Source organism: Camelus bactrianus, chromosome 18 (genome assembly GCF_048773025.1).
Source record: "Camelus bactrianus isolate YW-2024 breed Bactrian camel chromosome 18, ASM4877302v1, whole genome shotgun sequence".
In the NCBI taxonomy this organism is placed as follows: Eukaryota; Metazoa; Chordata; class Mammalia; order Artiodactyla; family Camelidae; genus Camelus; species Camelus bactrianus.
The window spans coordinates 19,012,704-19,036,073 of record NC_133556.1 but is presented as its reverse complement, the minus strand read 5'-3'; the positions used below and the strand labels follow the sequence as shown (position 1 = coordinate 19,036,073).

General features: G+C 47.4%; 1 protein-coding gene across 4 annotated transcripts in view; it reads left to right on the top strand.

The window, feature by feature from the left end:
- Positions 1–22,776, top strand: part of EEF2K (eukaryotic elongation factor 2 kinase) — a 60,130-nt gene extending 37,354 nt beyond the window's left edge. The window contains exons 8-18 of one of the 4 annotated variants that reach the window (XM_074346217.1): positions 162–294; positions 545–672; positions 1,378–1,579; positions 3,147–3,214; positions 5,983–6,060; positions 6,906–6,968; positions 8,197–8,412; positions 8,534–8,722; positions 14,080–14,204; positions 17,524–17,702; positions 19,040–22,776. In XM_074346217.1, coding sequence (XP_074202318.1) covers positions 162–294; positions 545–672; positions 1,378–1,579; positions 3,147–3,214; positions 5,983–6,060; positions 6,906–6,968; positions 8,197–8,412; positions 8,534–8,722; positions 14,080–14,204; positions 17,524–17,702; positions 19,040–19,149 — 1,491 coding nt within the window. In that variant the 3' untranslated portion in view covers positions 19,150–22,776. The remainder of the gene's footprint in view (positions 1–161; positions 295–544; positions 673–1,377; positions 1,580–3,146; positions 3,215–5,982; positions 6,061–6,905; positions 6,969–8,196; positions 8,413–8,533; positions 8,723–14,079; positions 14,205–17,523; positions 17,703–19,039) is intronic. The other 3 variants (XM_074346219.1, XM_074346218.1, XM_074346220.1) reach the window with 3 other exon arrangements.
- Positions 22,777–23,370: the final 594 nt, after the last annotated feature.

Below are 23,370 nucleotides of genomic sequence, written 5' to 3'. Positions count from 1 at the left end.
GCCTTCGTCTTTGCCTGTATACAACTCCTCCCTGCAGAGAAAGGCCCCCAGCAGGGGCAGAGCTGGATTGTCACAGCCCCTCAGAGCGGTGCCTGCCAGTGTCCGCGCAGCCCACAGCCTGGTCTCTTGTGGTCACCCTTTTCCTTCCCGTCGCCCCACAGGCCTTCAGCCACTTCACGTTTGAGCGTTCCGGCCACCAGCTGATTGTGGTGGACATCCAGGGTGTGGGTGACCTCTACACCGACCCGCAGATCCACACCGAGAGGGGCACTGACTTTGGAGATGGCAACCTAGGTAGGCAGGGAAAGCCAGTGTGTCCACAGAGACCACGCTCCCCGCAAAATCTCTGACTCTTTGTTCACCTGAGAAAGCTGGCCGAGGTGGTGTATGGGCCTCCCCAACATAATGGAGCTGGGAGCCCGGGGCACCTGGCTCCTGCCAGTTCAGCGCGTTTGACAACTGCTCCTGCTATGTCAGGGTGTCAGCCCTGCCCTGCCCCTGCCCCAAGGCAAAGCAGTGCTCCAGACCCCGGCTTTGTCTGCAGGTGTCCGTGGGATGGCTCTCTTCTTCCACTCTCACGCCTGCAACCGGATTTGCAAGAGCATGGGCCTCGCTCCATTCGACCTCTCCCCAAGAGAGAGAGATGCCGTGAACCAGAACACCAAGCTGCTGGTGGGTACCCAGTGGGAGCCTGCTGGGACTGGCGGGGCCTTTCTGCTGCCAGGACCAGCAAGCTGGGCTGCCTGTGCGACAGTGGCCCGGGCTCTGCGATGCTTCGTTGAAGAGTATCAGGGCCAGAAGAATCTTGGTCCCATCTGTGTCCCTCGTCTCCCTCCCCAAACCAGTGCACAGCTCTCCTGAATGTCCCCATTAATAGGGGAGCTGGGGTCTGCTTGATCTGGCCCATTTGTGACCAGAGTAAGAGGACAAGGTGTGTAGAGGTAGTGAGTGTGTGGTGTGTGTATTTGTGTGGTGTTGACACATGGCTAGGCTAGATTTGGACCTGGCTCTCTGGACACCTCGCTGGGTCTGGAATGTGCCGCCATCCCTACCCTACTGCATGGACCAGATATGAGACAATGCTGGCAAAGACCAGCTTGGGATTCTGGATATATAGTGGCATGCGTCTCCCCGCTCAGAGCTGTGAAGTGAGGGAATGCTGGTCCTCTGAGCACCTATCCCGGATGCCCCTTCTTAGAGGTCTTCGGGTTAATCCCCATTGATTATTTTTAGATTTTCTGCCAGTCCCTAAACAGGCACAGATGGGCGTTGTGGCTGAAAGGGCCTCAGGTTTGCGGGGGACCAACAGGCAACAGGAAGAGCCCCTTTTCCCCAGAGGGTGCCCGTGTCATGTGCATATCCCTGTTAATTCTCCAGCAATCAGCCAAAACCATTTTGAGGGGGACAGAGGAAAAGTGCGGGAGCCCCCGGGTAAGGACCCTCTCTGGCAGCCGGCCCCCCCTGCTCCTTCGCCTCTCGGAGAACTCTGGGGACGAGAACATGAGTGACGTGACCTCCGACTCGCTCCCTTCCTCGCCGTCCTCGGCCACGCCGCACAGCCAGAAACTGGACGCCCTCCGTGAGTGATGGTTTGGTCCCTGGTCATTGTGATTGGAGGGGACGAGCACCAGGTAGACAGGGCTGGGTTTGCTTTCACTTATGTTAGAAGATCCGCCATGCCAACCAAAAAGGTGGATGGCCCAGATGGTTTTACAGGTGAGTTCTTTTAATAAACGTTCAAGATGCAGGTCATCCAAATGCTGTAAAAACAACCTCTATTATAGAAAACAAGGTAACAGTTTTCAGGGCGTTTTATGAAATCAGCAAAAAACTTGTATACCAAAATTTGACAAAACACCAAAAAAGAAAACTATATCCCAACCTCACTTATAAATAAACAAGGCAAAAATTCTAAGTAAAGTATTAACAAATCAAGACTAGTGTCTTAAAAGAACAGTCTGTCATAGCCCGATAGGGTTCTTGCATGAATCCAGAGGTGGTTCCGTGGTGGAAACCGATTAACATCATATGAATAGATCAAAGGGGAAAAGCAGAATCGTTATTTCTGAAGTTGAAGGGACAGAGTTTGCTGATGATGTTGACGTGGGATCTGCAGAAAAGAGGGGAGGCAAGGCTGATTCCAAGGTTTTGATCTGAACAACAGAAAGGATGATGTGGCCATTAATTCAGCTGGAGGAGGCGGCAGGGGAGCAGGAGAGGAGGATTTTCGTGTCAGATGTTAAAGAAGCCTGTGAGACATCGCCACTGGAAAGCCTTGGGAATAGTCTGGAGCAGGAGTTGACAGGTTTTTCTTAAAAGGCCAGAGAGTAAATATTTTAGACTTTGTGGGCCATGTGGTCTTAGCCTTTGCAACATAAACATAGCCATAGACAATACCTAAAACAAGGTGTGGCTGTGTTCCAGTAAAACTATGGACATTGAATTTTAAATCTCATTTAATTTTCACATATCACAAGATACTCTTCTTTTGATTTTTTTTTTCCAACCACTAAAAAATGTAAAAAGGAGGGGGAGGGTATATAGCTCAAGTGGTAGAGTGAATGCTTGTGATGCACAAGGTCCTGGGTTCAATCCCCAGTACCTCCTTTAAAAATAAATAAACCTAATTACCCACCCCCCAAAACGAACAAAAATGTAAAAAGAATTCTTAAAAACCAGACAAGACCAGGAGACAAGCCAGGTTTGGCTAGTGGGAGCTTAGGACGGAGGGTGAAAACTGGGAACCACCAGGAAATGGCTGGTTCTCAACCATCTGAGCTGCTCCCACTTGACTCTACCCACTGGGCCCCAAATGTACGAATGGCTTTTCTTCCTTCACAACTGCACCTCCTTGAGGGCCGGGGATGACCCCGGCACATGAGTTTACAAACACATTACACAAGTGGACTTGGCATTAGGACAACCCCAAGGAGGCACAGTGCTTAGGCTCCCACACCTGGAAAGTGTCAGGCTCTAAGTGCTCCAGGAGGAACTGTTGCTCCCTCCAGGTGCTTACAACATTCTTCTCCCATCTTTGTAAATTTAAAATTAAAAGAGGCTTGGTGGCAGCTGTAGGCTGTAGGTGGGTCTTGTGAACCGTTCCAGCGATGGAGCTGGTGTCTGACTCTTGTTTCCTCCCTGCCCAGACTGGCCTGTGTTCAGTGACCTTGATAATGCGGCTCCCCGAGACCACGACCATCTGGACAACCACCGGGTGAGTGGAGAGGGACGGAGGAGCAGCTTGGGGAGGAGTGGGCTCCCTTCCTTGGGAACTGAGGGTGAGTCCTCAAGGAAGAGGTGGGCAGCCCAGGTCTGCTCTGGGCGCTGGCAGGAGGGCACAGGCAGGCGGAGGGGAATCTCAGCCTCCTGCCCAGGGCAGGGTTTCCTCTGGGAAGAGCTGGGCCTGTGCAGGTTCCTGGAGACAGAGTAGAGAGAATCCAAAACAGCAACAGTGTGACCTTTTGGTAAATGCCGGGCTGGGCCCTGGGTTTGGTTTGGCCTCGTTTGTACAGACAGCTGTCTTAGGGGAGAAGGGGTTAGGCTGGGTCTCCAGTGTATAACTTACAGCACAGGCAGCTGGGATGCTCACAGGACAGAGACACAATACAGCTTTCTTGCAACTTCTAGATGACTCAGCAGGAAGAAGCTGTAGCTGACATATTTGCATGCAGCTGAACATACATTATGGTGTCAAATTAGATGTGTAACTTACAGCGCAGGCAGCTGAGGTGCTCACAGGCTGGATACACAGAACAGGTGTCCTGCCTCCTCTAGGTGACTCAGCAACAGGAAGCTGTAGATGACATATTTGCATTCAGACGGACATATATTAGGGGGTCACATTAAAAATTCACCGGAATTTTTTACACAGACTTGGTAGAACTGCCACACTTGCACAGCCCACGGGCACCTTAAGCTGCACCCTCAGCCTGCTCCAAAGGTTCCAGTTTTCACTCCTGACTGCTGTTCAGAGTTCTCGAGTGGAAGAAAAAAAAGTAAGAATAGCTGACACGGAGGGAATGGCTCTATGGGCAGAAACTGTTTCAAGAGCTTGGTAGATAATTCTCGTTTAATCCCCACAGCAACTTAGGAGGTAGAGAGTATTTTGTATTCCTTTTAGAGTAGGTCTTATTCTAGAGTTAGGATGAAGTTTAGAATTTCAGAGAGGGTGGGAAAGGAAAAGGTACAAAAAGTTAGCGTGGTGAAGAGTCTTCTTATAGGAACCTATAATGAAAAAGAATATGAAAGCGAGCATATGCATGCATGTGTGTGACTGAAACATTATGCTGCACAGCAGAAATTGATACAACATTGTAAACTGACTGTACTTCAGTTTGAAAAAAAGTCTTCCTGCCACCTGTCCCCTCGGCCACCTGCTTGCCCTCAGCGTTCGCAGCTGCTTGGGCAATGTGCTCATCATCCCTGATTGACAGATGGGGACACACGGAGGCACAGACACGTTAGCCACTTGTTCACAGTCACCCAGGGATGGAGTTAGGATTCAAACCCACCCTCTGCCCTGCGGTCCTTTGCTTCTGTTCTCCATTTCTCAGATGAGTGGTATTCCCCCCCATTTCTCAGATGAGGACACCAAGGTTTGGAGAGGTTGGTGGCCTCGCCCGGGATCCCAGAGCTGGGAGGTGCAGAGCTGGGGTTTGAGTGGGGCTCTCTGTTGTCTGGCTCAGGAGTGATTTCCAAGGATAGGACACGGGGCCCAGGGTCATGCAGGAAGTGGGTACAAGGAGGGGGCTTCCCAGGCTTCTGGGTCTGGCCTGTGATCCATTTTCAAAGATAGTCTTTCACTCAGCACACTAAACACTTCAGTTTGATTGTCTGTAAATTGTGCCTCAATATTAACAATGGAAATAGTTAAAAAAAAAAATCAGAACAGCTGTTTGGCTCACACAGAGCAAAAGCCTAGGGGAGGGGCAGTAGGAAGCCTGTGGTGCTTCTAGAAACCAGGGCTGGGGCCTTTGAGGATAACACAGCTCCTTGGGGAGGAGTGGGTCCTGGCCAAACCAGAGGCCAGGGATTCCGTTGTGTATGTTCCATGGCTCCCATCTGCCTAGGAGACTGAGCCAGGTTTTACATTTATGGTAGTGTTACCAGCCTCTTTTAAAAATATATTGACTTAAGTAAATAAGATGATTTATTTAAAGAAAAGTAATAGAAATATGAATTCATGAATGGGGTTTTATCTGGAGGAGGAAGAGAATGGGATGGGGAGGAACTCATAAGAGGTCTAAGTTCTAACAGCAGTACAGGAGTTCACATTAGGATTCTCTGTTCTTATTTATGTGTTTGAAATATTTCTTAGTAGAATAAAGAAGGAAAAAAATTAAAATTATCGGCTGAATAGTGACATGGGGATATGCCAGAACTCAATGTTGGTAGACAAATGACTGAAGTTCTAGAGATTCTAAATCATACCAGATTCTTTTTCACAACAGAACTCAGACCTTGAAGAATAAAAAAATACACCCAGTGACCTGTGCAGTTTTGGCAGAGGGCTTAGCTGTGGTAAAATAATTCTTCCCAATACTACATCTTTATCCAGGTGTCATATCCTTTCAACCAGCCTTTGTTTTTCTGCCTGAGAATTGGGTGAGCCACTCTTAATAATAGCACTCAATTACGATCCCGACCCTGAGTGTGACACCTCGTTTTATCCTGAGAGCCCTTTGATGTAGGGGCTGTAATGAAGGAAACCAAAGTTCAGAGAGGCTAAGCAACTGCCCAAGGCCACAGCTGGCGAGTCACAAAGCTCGGACTTGAGCCTAGGCAGTCTGGCCCCAGAGTCCAAGCTCTTTGCCACTGCTTTCCACCCTTTCCTTGTTACCCGACCAACAAGGGTTGGAGGGAGAGAGTGTTAAGTGAGGTGATAGGACAGAGGAGAGAAAGAAAATGGCTGGAATTCCAGATATGACCACCACTAGGTACTCAGAGGACCACTGAGACCCTAGGGTCATCTTCTCTCCACAGGACTCTGAGAACAGTGGGGACAGCGGATACCCCAGTGAGAAGCGGGGTGAGCTGGATGACCCAGAGCCCCGAGAACATGTAAGGAACCCCCAGGAAATGAGAACAGAGTCCCCTGTTACCTGGTTGTCCAGGAGGATAGAGAGCTGGGGGAAAGGGGAGTGGGTCATAAGCGCATAACAAGTAAATAAATCATTTCAGATAAAGACACATGCAGAGCAGAAGATAAAACAGGGTAGTGTGGACCAGTAAGTTTAGTGAGGGGACAAGCATGGAGGATTAGACACAAGGTTGAAAATGGCAGACACTTCTTACAGTGAAGCTGGGACCTCTGGTAGCTAAGCAGAGGGGATGGTGGGTAGCAGACCAGAAAGGTGTTGGTGCAGGTGGGAGGGCCCAGCTCCAAGCACAGGATTGTAGCAGTCCCTCCAGAGTGACCCCGAGAATGGTTTCCTGAAGCATCTTCCCAGCAGCATCCTGGGGGGGTGGTCTTGGGCAGTATCATCCATGTAGAGGTTTTGCCAAGCGCCCAAATTAAACCTGAGCATCAAGGCCAGTCTGGCGGGTGGCCTCTTGTCTCGCTTTGTTACTGTGAAATTGTAATCAGGCGATGGGAGCTTTGGCTGGGTGGAGGACTTGGCCCAGTTTTCTTGGTGCCTGACTGCTGGGATCCTGTGCCTTGGAGTCCGTTCCATCTGTGCACACGGTGAGAGTGAGTGGAAGGCTGTGGCCGCCCCAGCACACCGGTCCTGCCTGTTAACCTGCATCCTCTCTGCTGGACAGACAGGTGCCAGGTCCGGGATGGGTAGGGGACGAACCAGTTCCCTGAGGAGGGTCCCCTGGGAGGGCTGGACCAGTTCCCCCAGAGGAGGTTCTTGGGGGGAAGGGCTGCTCTTTGGATCACTCTGACCTCTGAACTCCCTCAGGGCCACTCAAACGGTAACCGGAGGTACGAGTCGGATGAAGACAGCCTGGGCAGCTGCGGACGGGTAAAGCACCCCGGGAGTCCTTGTCATGTTTGTGCGCTTGCCTTTTCCAGCCTCGGTTTCTGCTTCTCCCCCTTCACGTCACGTCACTTCTGCCTGCCCAAGGCACCTCACACATCTCCTCAGAGAAGATTTTGCAAAGGACCGAATCCCCTCGACAAATGCTTTTTGAGCTCCTGCCCTGGGTGGGACGCTGGAGGATCAGTGGGGACGGTTAGGGAAGATTCGAGTGGCCGGTTCTGGAGGCCACAGCTCACATGTTCAGGTTCTGCCCATGTAGGTGCCTTCCAGTATAAATCAATTCACTTCTTGGTTTCAGTGTTATTCACCCTCTTTTTACATGTAAGAAAAAGGGGCTCTTAAGTGACTTTCCCCAGGTTACCTGGCTAGAAGGTCTAAGAAGCGTCTCAGGTGATCGTTACCCTCAGGTAGGTGTGGGAAAGACAAGCCTTCACGATGCTCTTCTCCAGCTGACTCTGAACCATATTTGGACCTCTCACTCTCCAGCCTTTGCGAAGGCGAATCTATCTCCCACCTGCAAGATCCTTCCTCCCACTGTGGTCACATCTCCTCTCCTCCTGTCTGCTCTCCCAGGCTGGACCCCAGTGGCACCTCCTCCAGGAGCCTTCCCTGATCACCAGGGCAGGCTGGACTCTTGCTGCTTCCAGAACACAGATTAGTTGCCGTGTCGTATTTACTTACCACGCTGTATTTCCCAGTCGGGTCAAGGCTGCAGCGTGGCAGGGTCATTCAACCAAAACCCCAGTGACATTCTGGGCTGGGTCATTCTTTGTTGTGGGGGCTGCCCTGTGCGTTGTAGGATGGTCAGTGCACACATACATGTGCGCACACACATCGCAGCCTGGCTCTGTCCTGTGAGAACTTGGGGAGAGGGTGCTTTTAGCTGGGAGACATGGTGTGTTTTCTAAGCCCGTCCCCCGAAGCAGCCTGGGATGCACAGAGGAAAGCACGGTAGATTTGTCTCCGGGTCTGAAGTCAGGCACTTCTGGTGCCACATATGGGGAGCTGTCAAAGGAGCAGCTCAGGGTCTAACCTCCCCCACCCAACTCAGGTTGGTAAGTGAGGGGACACGTCTTTGAACTGTCTGGTGTGCTAGCCTTTGTGTCCTGTTGCTGCCACATCCCTCAGCGCCCACGAGTGACTGGAAGTGGAGCCATGTTTGTGCAAGAAAACTTGACACCACACGTTTCCCCTCTCCTCAACTTGCCAGGCTGGCTTTCGTAGCCGGGAGGATGCATCCAGCCCCAGCCCCTCACCCCTCTGGCCTGTAAATGCCTGGTCCTCCCTACAGGTCTGTGTGGAGAAATGGAATCTCGTCAACTCCTCCCGCCTCCACCTGCCCAGGCCTTCGGCCGTGGCCTTGGAGGTGCAGAGGCTCAACGCTCTGGACCTTGAGAAGAAGATCGGGAAGTCCATTCTGGGGAAGGTACAGCGATGCCCTCCCTGCGCTAACCCGGCGCGTCCTCTGCTAATCGCTCCCTCCCGCAGGCTGGCTGGGGGCCCTCGGCTGCGGCTTCGGTCTCACCCACGTGTGGTCCGTGTGGTAGGTCCACCTGGCCATGGTGCGCTACCACGAGGGCGGGCGCTTCTGCGACAAGGACGAGGAGTGGGACCGGGAGTCAGCGGTCTTCCACCTGGAGCACGCGGCCGACCTGGGCGAGCTGGAGGCCATCGTGGGCCTGGGGCTCATGTACTCGCAGCTGCCCCACCACATCCTGGCCGATGTCTCTCTGGAGGTGAGGGGGGCAGGGACCCAGCTGGAGGGGGGTCTCAGTCAACCCATCATCCTCCCTCTCCTTGGAGGTTTGTGCCCCAGAAATTCCCTGAGCATCCGTCTGGGGCCAGGCACTGCCGTGTTGGCTGAAACTGGTAGAACTGGCCTCTGCTCTTGGGAAATGGGTGGAAGGTGGCAGTCCCATTCCCAGGCAGTTGTGACATGTTGCAGTGGGAGAAACAGAAGGTACTGGTCCACACAAACAGGAAGGGCCTTACCTGGGGGTCTCGAGGGGTCAGCCCAGGCTCCCTGCTGGTCAGCCCCAACTGTGTCCTTAGTGGCGAGGACAGACCTGGCCCACGTTAGATGTTCAGCATTCATTTGTGAGACGAATGAATAAAGCGATGCCTAAGTTAGACCTGAAAGCTGATGGAGCCAGCCAGGCAGAGTGTGGGAAGGGCAGTGTGGGCAGAGGGAGCCGCGCAAGCCCAGGCCCAGAGCAGACAGACAAGGCGGGGTCAGAGGACAGGCAGTGATCAGTGCAGCTCAGCGTGGGCGTGAGGAGATAGTGCAGGAGATGAGGCTGGAGAGTGGGCCCCGGCAGGACCTGGGTGTGACGGGAGATCCATGAGGGTGTCTCCTCTCTCTGCACTTCCCTGGTCTGTGGGCACAGGGAACAGGACCTGACAGGGCCTAGGGAGTGCGATCTTTTCCTTGGAGAAGTTGAGAGGCCCTCGGTGTGCGTGTGCTCCCAGCATATCTGTCCCATCCTTCCTGTCACGTGGGCCAGGGTTGTGGCTGGACGAGGCTGGGCCTGGTGTGGACACGGGGGACCAGCCCTCCTCTGTGGGCCACGTCCATGGCCCAGCAGGTCAGGGATCTCAGACCGGAGGAGGGTGTGGGAAGGCACCTGAAAGTGCTTTACTTATTTAACTTTTAGAGCAGTTGGGGAGAGGGTGTAGCTCAATGTTTGAGTGCATGCCTAGCAAGGACAGGGTCCTGGGTTCAATCCCCAGTCCCTCCACCTAAATAAATAAATGCAACCTGACTACCTCCCCCTCCCCACCAGAAAGGCATCCAGTGCTGTATGTCAATTACATCTCAAAGAAGAAAAAAATTTATTTTTTAATAAAATAAAATGGATACTACATTCACATGATTTAAAAAAATTTTTTTTAACTTTATTATATTTGGGGGTGGGTAATTAGGTTTATTCATTTATTTAACTTTTTTAACAGAGGTACTGGGGATTGAACCCAAAACCTCATGTATGCTAAGCGTGCGCTCTACCACTGAGCTATACCCTCCCCCCTAATTTTTTAATTATGAAAAGATTTGCAGTGAAAAATCTCCCTCCCACCTTCCCCTCCATCTTCTCATTCTCCCCATAACAAGTGACCATTATTATTAGTTTCTTACATATAATTCCAGAATGTGTTTGTTTCTTAGGACTGCCATGAGAAGTCACCACAAACTGGGTGGCATAAAACAACAGAAATTTATTCTCGCACAGTTCCAGAGGCTAGAAGTCCAAAATCAAGGTGTCATCAGGGCTGTGCTTTTGTGGCTTCTGGTGGTTGTGGGCAGTCTTGGGGGCTCCTGGCTCATGGGTACATGACTCCAACCTCTGTTTCCATCTTCACATGGCCTCCCCTCTCTGTGTCTGTGTCTCTGTGTCTCTCCTCTTAAAAAGACACCATTCTATGGGATTGAGGGCCCCTCTACTCCAGTATAACCTCATCTTACCTAATGACATCTACAAAGGTCACATTGTGAGGTTCTGGGTGGACATAAGTTTGGGGAGGACACTATTCAACCCAGTGCATGGAGTTTCCTTATGCCAATGCAGAGTATAGGTTCTTTTTTTTTCTTTCCATCTTTTTATTGTTTATTTCCAATTTTAACACAGAGTATAGGTTCTTATGTTCACCCTCTTTTTTTTGTCCAAAGTTAGCATGTCACACACACTCATGGGAACCTTGCTTTTCTCACTTGACCGCCTCCTGCTGCTCTTTTCCCTCAGTGGTGTAGAGGCAGCTTCCTCTTTCTTTTCAGCAGCTGTGTAATGTTCCATTGCACGTGTACAACACACTTCATTTAACCTGTGCCCCATCAATGGACACTCGGATTGGTTTCCGTCTTTTGATATCTCAAAACTTGCTGCAGTGGCTAGACTTGTGCGTATTTTTGTAGGTCATTGAAAGGTAGAATGTTGGCAGTTCCGTACAGCTCAGTCGAATGCATCGTTTGGCGTGTGGTCGGGGCTGACAGCCATTCTTATTTCCTGTTTCAGATGGTGAAGGGCAGGCTTGGTCAGGGCAGGGAATTTTGACAGGCTGACGATTTCTTGCTGTTTCTCTAGTCCCCATGCACTTTGAGGGCTGGACTAAATATATCTCGTTTAGCCAGTGATGTGCTGGGAAATTCTTAACAACGGGTTCTTGTGGATGGGGAGGGAATGCATGCACATATATGTATGTACGTTTATTATCCATTTCCTGACCTAAGGAATGCAGAGAATAGTTTACAAACAACAATAAAAATACTCTCTGTTGTGAATTCCATATACTCAGTTCATCCTCATGGAATTCTTTCCCTAATTTTTGTGGAACTCCTGTCTAGAGCTCACCCCTGGTTATAACTGATGGAAGAGTGAAGTTCTGACACAAATACTGGTTGAGGCTTTGACTTTAGTGAGTTAAGACGCAAGTGAGATAAGCAAGACCTTTGTCAGAGACAGAACTTCATTTATTTGCCGCTCATGAGAGCAGCTTCTTTGCTGAATTAGATAATAGTTTTAAACACTGAAGAACGTTTCTCCAGGTTCCTGTGCTGGTCACAATGGCTATGGACACGACATACTTTTAAATCAATCTGCATTATTAGTATTTTCACCATCTCTTTTTTTCAGCTAAGACATTCAAAAAGACAATCCATCAAACCTTGATCGGTAGCATTTTTCACTTTCTGTGGTGTATGTGGCCAGTGTCCGGGTACAGATGTGAACGTGGAGGGTGGGAGGAGACACACAGAAGCACCAGTAGATGGCATTTCCACCATGCGGATTCCATAGACCAGTGGTTCTCAGCCAGTCATTTTGCCCCCTCCTTCTCTAGGGGACACTTGGCAATGTCTGGAGACACTTCTGGTTGTTACAACTCTGGGAGTGCAACTGGCATGTGGTGGCTAGAAGCCAAGGATTCTGCCAAACCTCCTACAGTGCACAGGACACCCCGCAGAGTCATCTGCTCTACAGTGTCAGTAGCACCGAGGTCGAGAAGCCCTGTTAATGGACACAAATAACCTCAAGAGCATAGATAACAGTAAAACACAGGAAAGTAATTTAGAAAGTGATGAGCTTTGGGTGTTTGTTACCTTTCATTTAAAAAATTGTAAGTTTACATCATTTAATTTTTAGTAATGGCTGTGTTTTACAGCCGGCTTGCCAGATTCCTAAAAATGTGACAGTCAGTTTTCACAAGCCCGTAGAGCTGGCTCCAGCATCCCCAACCGCATGCGGCCTGTTCCCCCAGCATCGGCCACAGAGCCTGGCACAGAGGGGACATGCAGAAGGGTCTGAGGCCTGAATAAAGGATTGCTGGGCCCAGGGTGAGTGGTGAAGGGCCAGGACTGGGGCAGGTCCCTTCCCTCTGAGACTCCCTGGTAACACTCCTTGTGATCTCAGACCATTTACACCAGCCACACCCTAGCACCTTTGTGCAGGGATTGAGAAGCTTTTTCAGTTTCCTCATCTGCAGGCATCCCAAAGGCTTTTCTCTCCAGGACGGACTTTGGCAGCAAGGAAAACCATGGCCACGTGTCCTGAGAGGCCTCTGGCCCATCTCGCACTTTCCCCAAAGCCCGCCATTCTTTGGGCCTTTTTCTGCTATCTTGAGAAGACATTCATTCATCCAGCACACGCACTCTGGGCTCTGTTCTAGGTTCTTATTCATGATAGCAAACTTTTCAAGCAGGGAAGGACATAATACAGCTAATAATTAACAAATGAAAATATTTTCAACAGAAGGAAAAATAACTAACCATGTTTATTGAGCACTTCCTGTGCCAAGCATTGTTCTAAAGTGCTGGGGGGAAAACATGACAGGGAGTGAGATCGAGAGTGACTGGCTAGGCCTCTTGTTATTAGGACAGCTTCTGGCTGCAAGGGAGGCTGGGAAGTGTAGTTTTCAGCTGATCAGCCATGTGCCAGCAAAAATGGATAGCGGGGTGGGGAGAATGGATATGGGGGACAACTGGTAGTCCCGGCCACAATTCTCGAAGCATGGAGGGTGGGAGACTGATGTGAGCGTTTTGGACTTGTCTCCGAGTTAGACAGGAAGTCTTGGAGCAGCTTTGAGAGAGTAATGTGGCCTGACTTGGGCTTTAAAAGCATCTCTCTGGGTGGATCTCAGGGAAGCAGAATGGAAGCAGGCGGGAATGTGTAGTGATGCAGCCACCATGGGAAACAGCCTCTCAAAAGGCTAAACATAGGTTTACATATGATCCAGCAATTCCACTCCTAGGTGTATGTACCCAAGAGAATAAAAACATACATCCACACAAAACCTTGTAAACAGATGTTCACTGCAGTATTATTCATGAAAGCCCAAAAGCGGAAGCAACCCAAATGTCATCCCCTGATGAGTGATTAACAGATAAATAAAATGTGCATCTATTTTGTACATCCATGCAAGGAAGGGTTATTTGGCCACAAAAGGAATGAAACACTGATAGGTCCTATAACATGAATGAACCTTGAAAATGATGCCATGTGAAAAAAGCCAGTCACAATAGGCCACATGTTGTATGGTTACATTTACACGAAATGTCCAGAATAGGGAAATCTCTAGAAACAGAAGATAGATTAATGGTTGCCTAAGACTGGGTGGGATGGAGTGATTGGGAGGTAATAGTTCCAGTGTTTTGGTTACTTTTTGGCTTAATGAGTATATTCTGAAATCGGTTGTGGTGGTGGTTGCACAATCTGTGAACATACAAAAACTTGAACTGTATACTTTAAATGGGCGAATGGTATGGGATGTGAATTATATCTCAATAGAGCTATTAGAAATTTTAAAGAGACTGGAAGCAGGGAGCCCCATTGGAGGTGAGAGATGATGTGGCCTCTGAAGGAATCAGCAGGTAGAAGAGACTGAGCGGGAGTGAGCTAAGCTTCCTTTTCTCCCTGCCTGATGGGAAGCCCCGAGGAGCTCTGTAAGCCCTGCTCTCTTTCAAGGTGTGCAGTTCTACAGCAGCCCTAGCCCAGAGCTCTCAGAAGAATTCAAGAAACTGAGGAAAGGTTGATAGTGAGATCCTGGCAGCCCCTCCCGTGTAAGCCTCATTTCCTTTTCTTTCCCCCTTTTTGGTTTGTATTGACAGGAGACGGAAGAGAATAAAACCAAAGGATTTGATTTCTTACTGAAAGCAGCTGAAGCTGGCGACAGACAGTCCATGATCCTGGTGGCACGAGCTTTTGACACTGGCCAGAACCTCAGCCCAGAGAGGTACTGTGGCTGTCGCTCAGGTGGAGCTGGGCTGAACCTGGGCTGCGGGCGGGAGCTGACCCTCCACTGTCAGTACAAACCTGGGTCCCAGGTGTGGCTCCCCTGGGGATTAGTCCAGTGACCAGGGGCAAGTAGTTTTACCTCCCTGGCCTCAGTTTCTTCCCTGTGTAAAATGGGAATAATTATAGAACCTGCATCCTAGGGTAGTTGTGTGAGAGTTGAATGAGATGAATGTGATCCTCACTGTGTCAGGCTCATAAAGCGTGAGATAAATGGCATCTTAGTCATTTTATGTAAAGATTTGCCTGAGAAAGAGTCTGAAAGGATATACATCATCAGGTCCAGGGTGGTTTCCCTATAGGTTAGGGTTCAGGGTGATTTTAATTGACTCTCTCTACTTTGTTTGTTTGTTGAGTAGGGTAAATAATTAAGTCTACTGATTTATTATTATTTTATTTAATTGAGGTACTGGGGGTTGAACCTGTGACCTCGTGCATGCTAAGCATGTGCTCTGAGCTATAATCCGCCCCCCCCAACTCTCCCTACTTTATACTTTCACTATTTTCCATTTCCCTCCTCTGTAGGTCAAGGTTTCATGTCCCTCTCACTGGGTTTAGAAGGAAAGTCAGGACCATGGCTCTGTCATATCAAACTCTCAGGGTCTCAAACGTGTAGATACATGGCATCCTGCCTGTATTCTGTATCGTGCAAACATTTATCAGATACCTGCTGTGTAACAGCAATGCTCCCTTCTATTTGGACGGCACTTTCATATCTGCGATTTTATTTCAGTGAGAACAAGAATCACGTCTCCTGAATCTCCTTAGTCCCAGTGCTCTCCACAGGGCCTGGCTCAGTAATTGTTTGAATGAATGAACCAACATGTGTCTTTGACACAGACAGGGCAGGTATTTTGGGGCTCATTTTAGGGACGAGTAAACTGTAATTCTGAGAAGTGAAGAGGCTCATCCGTATTTAAGTAGCCAGTAAGTGGCAGAGCCAAAACTTAAGACTTCTCACTTCTCTTCCAGTGGACTCAGAACTACACTGGCAAAAAATTTTAAAAATTAAAAAAAAAAAGGACGAGTATAGAAAACAAAAAAGAACTATACTGGCACAGGGACAGGGTATAGGGCATGTATGAGGTCTGGGGTTCACTCCCCCGTACCTCCATTTAAATAACTAACTAACTAAATAAGCCTAATTACCTCCCTCACTCTCCTCCCCCACAAAAAAAGAACCTTACTGAAGGTAAACAAAACAGATATAACACAACCTGTGTCCCATCAAATGCCAACATATATGGTGCCCATGGAGTGCAGTGGGGAAGCACTGTGTAGGTAGGGGGAGTTGTAGCAGGGCACTGAATCTGAGACCCTTTAAAAAAATCTTTGCTGTATCTGTTTTCTCTCTCTTCAAGTCCTGTGACTTTTTATTTGAGATGATAGGTGTTGGTTGTTGTTGATTTGTAAGAACTTTTAATATATTGAGGCTATTAACTCTTAGGCATATGAGTTGGCTTTAAAACATCATTTTTCAGAGATGGCTACCATCGATCTGAGGGGGCCAGGCGATGGCACGTGTGCCACACAGTGACCATGTTTATTGGGTTTAGGGACGTATAGTTTTTAAAATTTGTGTAGTTAAATCTACCAAGATTTTCTTCTATAGCTTCTGTTGTAGTCATTTTCTTATTCTTCTTCCTCATTCCAAGCAGCTCCAGCCCTTTCCATTCAGGGAGCATTAATTGAGGGTCAGCTATGGGTAAGGCCTAGATTTGCATTTAAGGGGTTTTGACCCCCTTGTAAGTTACCATCTGATAGGAGAAGGAAGTCATTGGAAATTCCAAGGCAGGGTAGACATACTAAGCACTGGCTGTAGGTTTGGGTGGGGGTAGGTGGGGAGAGAGTAGGCCCTTTTACCTTCTTTTCCATTTAATGTTTTGGGGGCAATTCTGCCTTGCCCTTCAAGATTCGGGCAAGTCAGAGCTGAAAAGGGTGAGATCGTCTAGTTTAGTGGCTTCCAGTCCACTGTTAAAACCCTACTTTGTTGGATGTGTCACCAATAATCTTCAGATGACTTCCCTTTTTTATAAAATAAAATGGAGTCAAGGTTATCTTCTGGCACCACCCCAGCCAGCCACTTCTTTACATTTATTCATTCATCAGACATTTAGAGAGGCCGTGCTATCTGCCAGGCCCTGGGAATGCGGCAGTGAATAAAACAAACAAGGTCCCTGCCTTCTTGGGGCTTATGTTCATGTCAGGGAAACCATAATAAACAGATGAAGAAGTAAACAGGAGAATTGCAGGTTGAGGTCATTGTAAGAAGTAGGGTGTTTGGGGACAGCATCTCTGAAGAGGTGACATACGAGCTGAAGTTGGAGGGTCTGAGGAACCACGTATGGGAAGAGTTGGCGGAAGAATGTTCCAAGCAAAGGGAGCAGCAGGTACAAAAGCCAAGGAGCAGATAGGCGCTGGCATATTTGGGGATGAAAAAGTAACCCAGCGAGTCTGGCTTTGGGGCAGGTTAACGGGAACTACGACTCAGGGGTGAAGCCAGGTCATTAGAGCTGTTGCTCCCGGAACATTTCATGAGAACCAGAGACCTTATCTGTGTCTCTCTTTGCTCTTTCCTGACATACTATAAATAGTTACTCACATGCTTAGTAATATGCAATTAGTGCACCGCAAGGAAAAGAGACCACTGCCCTGTTTGCTCTGTATTTTGTGTTGTTCAGACTTGGGTGAAACTTGTGTAATGCCCTTGATAGTTTTGGCCATTCGTGTGCTGCAGTAGGAGCAAGCGTGGGGGGTAGACGGGCAGAGTGGGAAGAGGGAAGTCAGCTGTTCTGGAGTGAGCCTGCATTGTGCTCAGGAGAGCCAGCATGGGCAGAGCATAAGATGGAGCTGAATGACTGCTGTGAGAAGGTACTGGTGGCCTTGGCATAGGGTCCCCCACCTACCTCTTCTCCTGCACGAATCATAGGGCAAATTGTCTGGGATGCCAGCCACTGCTAATGCTAGCCCATAGGGTGACTTTGTGCCAACTAGAAAAATGTCCCCCCTTCCTCAAGATGCTCTACTTCCATCCATTGGAAAATTGTTGCAATATTGTACCAGTTCTGTTAGGAAAAGCTACTTGACTGTTGTCATTATAAATATGTAAGTCTACAACGTGAATGACACCATTGGGTACTATGGGCCATGAATCATAGGTGGTGGCCCCACCGGGATGCCTGACTTTCCCTGATGGGCCTCCTCCCTCCTGCCCCATTGCCATGGTAACCTCCCTCTTTTTCTCTGTATCTTCTGGCAAGGTCCCGAAACTGGCCAGAGGCTCTGCACTGGTACAACACTGCCCTGGAGATGACAGACTGTGATGAGGGCGGTGAGTATGATGGGATGCAAGACGAGCCCCGGTTCACGCTGCTGGCCAGGGAGGCCGAGATGCTGTTCACAGGCGGCTTCGGGCTGGAGAAGGACCCACAGAGATCAGGTAGGTCCTGCTGCATACCTGCCCCTGGGGTGGAACTGGGCTGGCTGCACAATGAGGGACATAATTCCTGTCTCACTGGGAATTACGGCAAGACGCAAGACTGAGTCTCTTCTTTCACTGCTGGTTGGGAGAAAGAGTCATACTGTCCCTATATTTTGCCAGGCCGGATACCCACGTGGTGCTGGCTTAGAAGGGGGCTTTATGGGGCTGGTGTGCAGAAGAACATTTTTATTTTAATGCTCATAAATTAGGTATTTGGGAGGGTTTTTTTGCAATTAAAAAAACAGAGGCGACATTCATGTAACATAATATTCACCATTTTAAAACATACAGTTCAGTGATTTTTAGTACGTTCACAATGTTATGCAGCCATCACCACTATCTAATTCCAGAATATTTCCATCACACTGAAAAGAAATCTGGTGACTATTAGCAACGACTTCCTATTTCCCCCTCCTCTATCCCTGGCAACCACCAAGCCACTAACCTCCTTTCTATCTTTCTGGATTTGCCTATTCTGGACATTTCACATAAATGGGATCATACAACATATGGCCTTTTGCGTCTGGCTTCTTTCACTTAACGTAATATTTTCAAGGTTCATCCATGTTGTAGCATGTATCAGTATTTCTTTCCTTTTTATTGCCAAGTAACATCCCATTGTATAGCTACCACATTTTTATCCATTCGTCAGGTGATGCACATGTTCATATATACAGATATATTGATATAGATTTATTTACTTACTTATTTTTATAACATGATAAACATTCTGAACTCCTGATTTCACAGGTATAGGATTAGACTAAGTTCAAAAGTATTTTTTAAGGTTGCATAACAAAATTAAGCAAATAATACTGCAATATTTAAAATTTCTATATCCAAAAAGCTCTGAAAAGCAAGTGTTTTTGTATGTTTTGCACAGATTCAATTGGTGGCAAAACCTGTCCAGAACTGACATGAGGTTGTTTGTGATCTTAATTATACTTGCTTTCTTCCACTTTCCTGAATCCAGAGTTAGTCCTATAGAAGTCCTCAGCCTGATTCTCACTGACTCAGGAATTACCCCTAAACCCGTCACTGTGTTTATTGAGATGGCTTCCTCTGATTGGCTGTGCTTAAGTCCAGACCAGTCCCTGCAGCCTACTGGGTATGGGGAAAGTGCTTTGATTGGCCAGGCTTGAATCACAAGCCCGCCCAGGGCCCCGCCCAGGGCATGTGGGAGGAGAGGAGGTAAGGGTAACCTGGGTGCCGTTTGCAGGCAGGGGCTGGGGACACGGGGCTGGTGAAAACAACAGGTGCTTCACCTGTTTGTTCCCCACTTTGCGTTCTTTCAGGCGACTTGTACACCCAGGCGGCCCAGGCAGCAATGGAAGCCATGAAGGGCCGGCTGGCCAACCAGTACTACGAGAAGGCAGAAGAGGCCTGGGCCCAGATGGAGGAATAACTTGCGGGGAAAATCACTGCCAGCCAGTCAAAAGCAAAAGGGCTAGGAGGGGGAGAAAAAAAAAAGAAAAAGACTTCTTTACTTATTTACAGTTTGGAAGGGGGGAGGAGTAGGGAGGGAAGGAGGGAGCAAATGTTTTTAGTGTGTTGTAAATCAGCTTTTGTATTTTATTTTTTGACTTTTGAAAATGTCTTTGCTACTATCAGAGACACTGCAACTGTCCACTAGGGCAGCATTTTGGGGGAGTGGGGATTGAAAAAGCAGCCTAATGTACCAACGTATCTTTTTGAGATTCTTCTGTTGGTTTTTTGGTGTGTGTGTGTGTTTTTGTTGTTGTTGTTGGGTTTTGTTTTTTGTTTTTTGTTTTTCCTAGTCATGAGATGTAAGAAAATACATCTTTTCTGCCCTGGATGAAAAATACTAAGGTTTTGCTCACCAGCCTTCTTAGGCTGGGCTGAAATCTCAGGCCCAGAGAGCCTGTGTTTCCTGAGTCGGGATGAGGAACAGTAGAGCTGCATGTTAACTTTCCATGGGGTGCGTATTGTCCTGACTTAGTGCAAAGCCTTACTCAGAGCATTTGGTAGTGTGTGTGGCATTGTTCGGTGGATGTGAGATTATATAATACCCAGGCTCCCTTCTGCCATGGGGGAGAGCCCGCACACTGACTGTTCTCTGATTTTTTAGTTTAATTTCCCTCCCGAAATGCAACTGACTTGTGGAATAAGCCAAATTCCGTTCTTAAGCATGGTTTTCACAGTGGGCTTTACGAAACAGGTTTGATTGTTTCATGCGCACTTTTACTACCTCTAAGTCCTCCATCAGCTAGTGCGGAAGTGGGTGCACCTCAAAGATTTTACGTGTAAGGGCAGTGGCTTGGAAAGTTAGAGCCTTTCCTCCAAGCGGGCATGCGTTCTGCATCTCAGAGGCAGCATCCACAGTGTGACTGAAGTACCCCCTGTACAGTGGTCCTCCATATTTTCTTAGCATCTGATGTTCTGACGCAGAATCCACTCCCTGGCCCCCATCCTTGGCATTTTCTGCTTGAAGCTCAGCTGATTTTCTTGTAATCTGCAGCAGAATGCTTTCAGCAGCAGCCCCTTGAGATTTGTCTAAGCTGTTTGAGAAAGAGGGCAAGAACTATAAACACTCATTAATTCTTCCAGTGGTTTCCCCAGGGCCAAGCTATGGCCATCTGTGTTCAATGAGCATTCCCTTTAAAAAGAATTCAGATTTATTATCAGTTACAATTTCAGTTGGTGTTTCCAATAGCGAAGAAAACAGACTGCTTTGATCAACCCAAGTGCTCAAGCAGCCTCTCTTTCTTAGTCTAAAAATCAAAACATAAAAATAAATAAATAAAAATCAGAACATTAAAAAGCAGAATGTAACATACAAATTGTTCTTATCTGTTAATTAAAACAGGTCCTTCAGCACGTTAGTGCTAAGTGCTGTGGAGTCATGATCCTGTGTACTCATTAGGTTCCAAGTTCAGAGTGTGCCCTAAAGGAAGAATCAAGCAGAATCAAAATCACCCTTGAAAAATCCTTTAGAGCACCTGTAAACGAAAGTGTCCTTGTTTGTTTTTGGACTCATCACAACCAGTTTCCTTAGAAGTGGGAACTGATTGCCCTTTTTCCATTTGCTCCAGATCAAGTAATTGGCTTGCCTAAAGTTTTTTGTGTGTTTTAAACCAGTGCATATAGTTAGTTTGCATTTGTTAAATGTCAGTTAGAAGCAACTTTATTGTGACTTATCTCTTCAAAGGTATCAAGCCTCATAGAATTCACGCTTTTATTGTTGCTATTGTCAATGCAGTCTGCCTTCTCTCTCTCTCAGATTTTATTATGCAAATAATTTATGTTCCCTGACCACCTGTCTCGTTTCTTAGTTATACGCCAATGCTTTCCTCTAATACAGAGATCAGCAACTCTTTTGTAGGTCCTGTAGGCTCTGCAGGCCGCATGATCTCTGTTGCAACTACTCAGCCTCGCTGTTATAGTGCAGAAACACTCATAAACAATACCTAAACGAATGAGTGCAGCTGGTGTTCCAATAAAACTTTATTGACAAAAACAGCCTGCCTTGGGGTATAGTTAGCTGACCCCTGCTTTAATCCTGACTAAGAGCTACTGTATTAAACCCTGAGGGCAAGAGTATCTCAATTTTTTTGGTCTTCAGTGCTTAAAAACAGTGCCTTGGCACAGAGTAGGCACTCAATTCATAAACAGTGAGAACCAGCACTCTTTGTGACCCTAGTTCCTCCATCCGATTAATGATTCATTGTCTGTATTGAACAGTCACCACCCACCCACATGGCCTCAGTGTCAGCAGGCAGTCCCCTTCTCCTGCAGGAGGCTGGGATGGCCTGGATAGCTAAGCAAATGCTTCTGTAAGGACCACTAAGAGCAAAATGATCTACAAGATACTGAGATTCTTCTGAGTCAGCAGAACCTCAAAAGCTAGTTCTGGGCCTTCTAAACCTCATTAGGGCATCTTTTTCCTCCACAAATGCGGGGTGTGTTACAAAGAAAACCAAAAAGCAAAAAACAAACAAACAAAAACCCCCAGGATGTTCCGGTCCAACTGAGAAGACATCAGAGACAATCTTCAAACGCAAGAAGCAGATGAGGGTCCAGGAGATGAGCAGAGTTGAAGATATAATTGGTACCTTCAATCACAGATGGGGAATCCAAGGTTCTGAAAGGGAGACTCTTTCCAAGTACCCTTCTGGTTAAAGGCAAAGCTGGAGCTAGGATTTGAGAGTTGCTCTTACTTAGAGGATCCTAGGAATAAAATTTAAAGTTAACTGGAGTGTAATATCTCTCAGTTTTGTTATAGATTTTTTTTTAAAGCAGGCTTTGTGGATGTAAATAGGAAAAAAAAAATTCCTAACCCCGGTGTGCCTGAACATCCTCGGCCCCTCTTCCTCACCTGAGGCTCTGTGGGAATTTATCATCAGATGCAACCCTGATGAACCAAACCGGGTAACCTATGGTTGTTGCTATTTTTGTGACTTCTGACTTCCTTTCCTTTCGTCCCAGCACATTTGTCTGCAGTACTAGCCATTTGTTTTACAAATCAACAAATGTTTACACAAGTATATGCAGCTTGTATGGGGGGAAAGGTGACAAAATACGCATATTCTCTAGATTTGTACCTGTTACTTGTTTATCTAGTCTCTGAGGTAACCATTTAACCTAGAGGTGGACACTGGGTGGGGCCCAGAGAATGGCTTGCTTTATAGATTTATTTTTACATATGTATAAAGTTCCATTTTGCCTTTCCAAATAAAGTGGGGCTTTTTTTTTTCTTCCTTTCCAGTCTCAAATTCGCATGTTTCCTGATAACACACAGTGAGGTTGCTGGGTGGAGGCAGGCGAATTAGAGGGCTCAGCCCCACCTGAAAGAGGCAGACAAGATTCAGCTCTGAATGGTGATCACCATGGGGAGTGTGGGCCCAATGCTGCCCCATTTTCTGATTTTTCAAGATGCTGAAAATTGGATTTTTTTAATGCAAAATTTCTTAATTTTTAACAGTTCTAGTACTTATTTTTTAAAAAAAAACCCTTCTAGTTATGGTGCATATGTTATCTATTTGCTTTAAATAAAGAATGTGCACCTGTCTTTTTTCTTCTTTTCTCATGTATTGAACAATAATCTTTACCGTTAAGAGTTGTCATCCGTTTCAAAGCAGATAGTGCAAGGCATAGGATATAGCTTAAGTGGTAGAGCGCATGCTTAGCATGTACAAGGTCCTGAGTTCAATCCCCAGTACCTCCCCCAAATAAGTAAACCTGATTACCACCCCCCAAAAAGAAAATAATGCATGTTAAAGATGCTTTATGATCTAAAGCTGAAGAAAATCTTGGTTACTGGTTCCAAGGTGATGGCCTTTTATTTTTAAGAAATTCAAAGGAGAATCAGTATAACTGCATGGTATATTGAACACACATATTTAGGTCCATTTACTCCTAGGTCTCCACTAAAATGACAAGAAAGATTTTCCTAACGGCATAAACCCATGAGGATGAAGAGGAAGAGGTATCAATGGCAACAAAGTTTTGGGTGCTGGAAAGCAGACGCACTGTGATTGAATTAGCAGACCTAAGAAGGCTGGATCCTAGGTCAACAATAGGAAAGTCTGAGAACCCAATTTTCCTCATCAAATAACCCTCAAAAGGCTGAGGGATTGGCACAAGGAATCTCTGGAAGGAGGAGTGA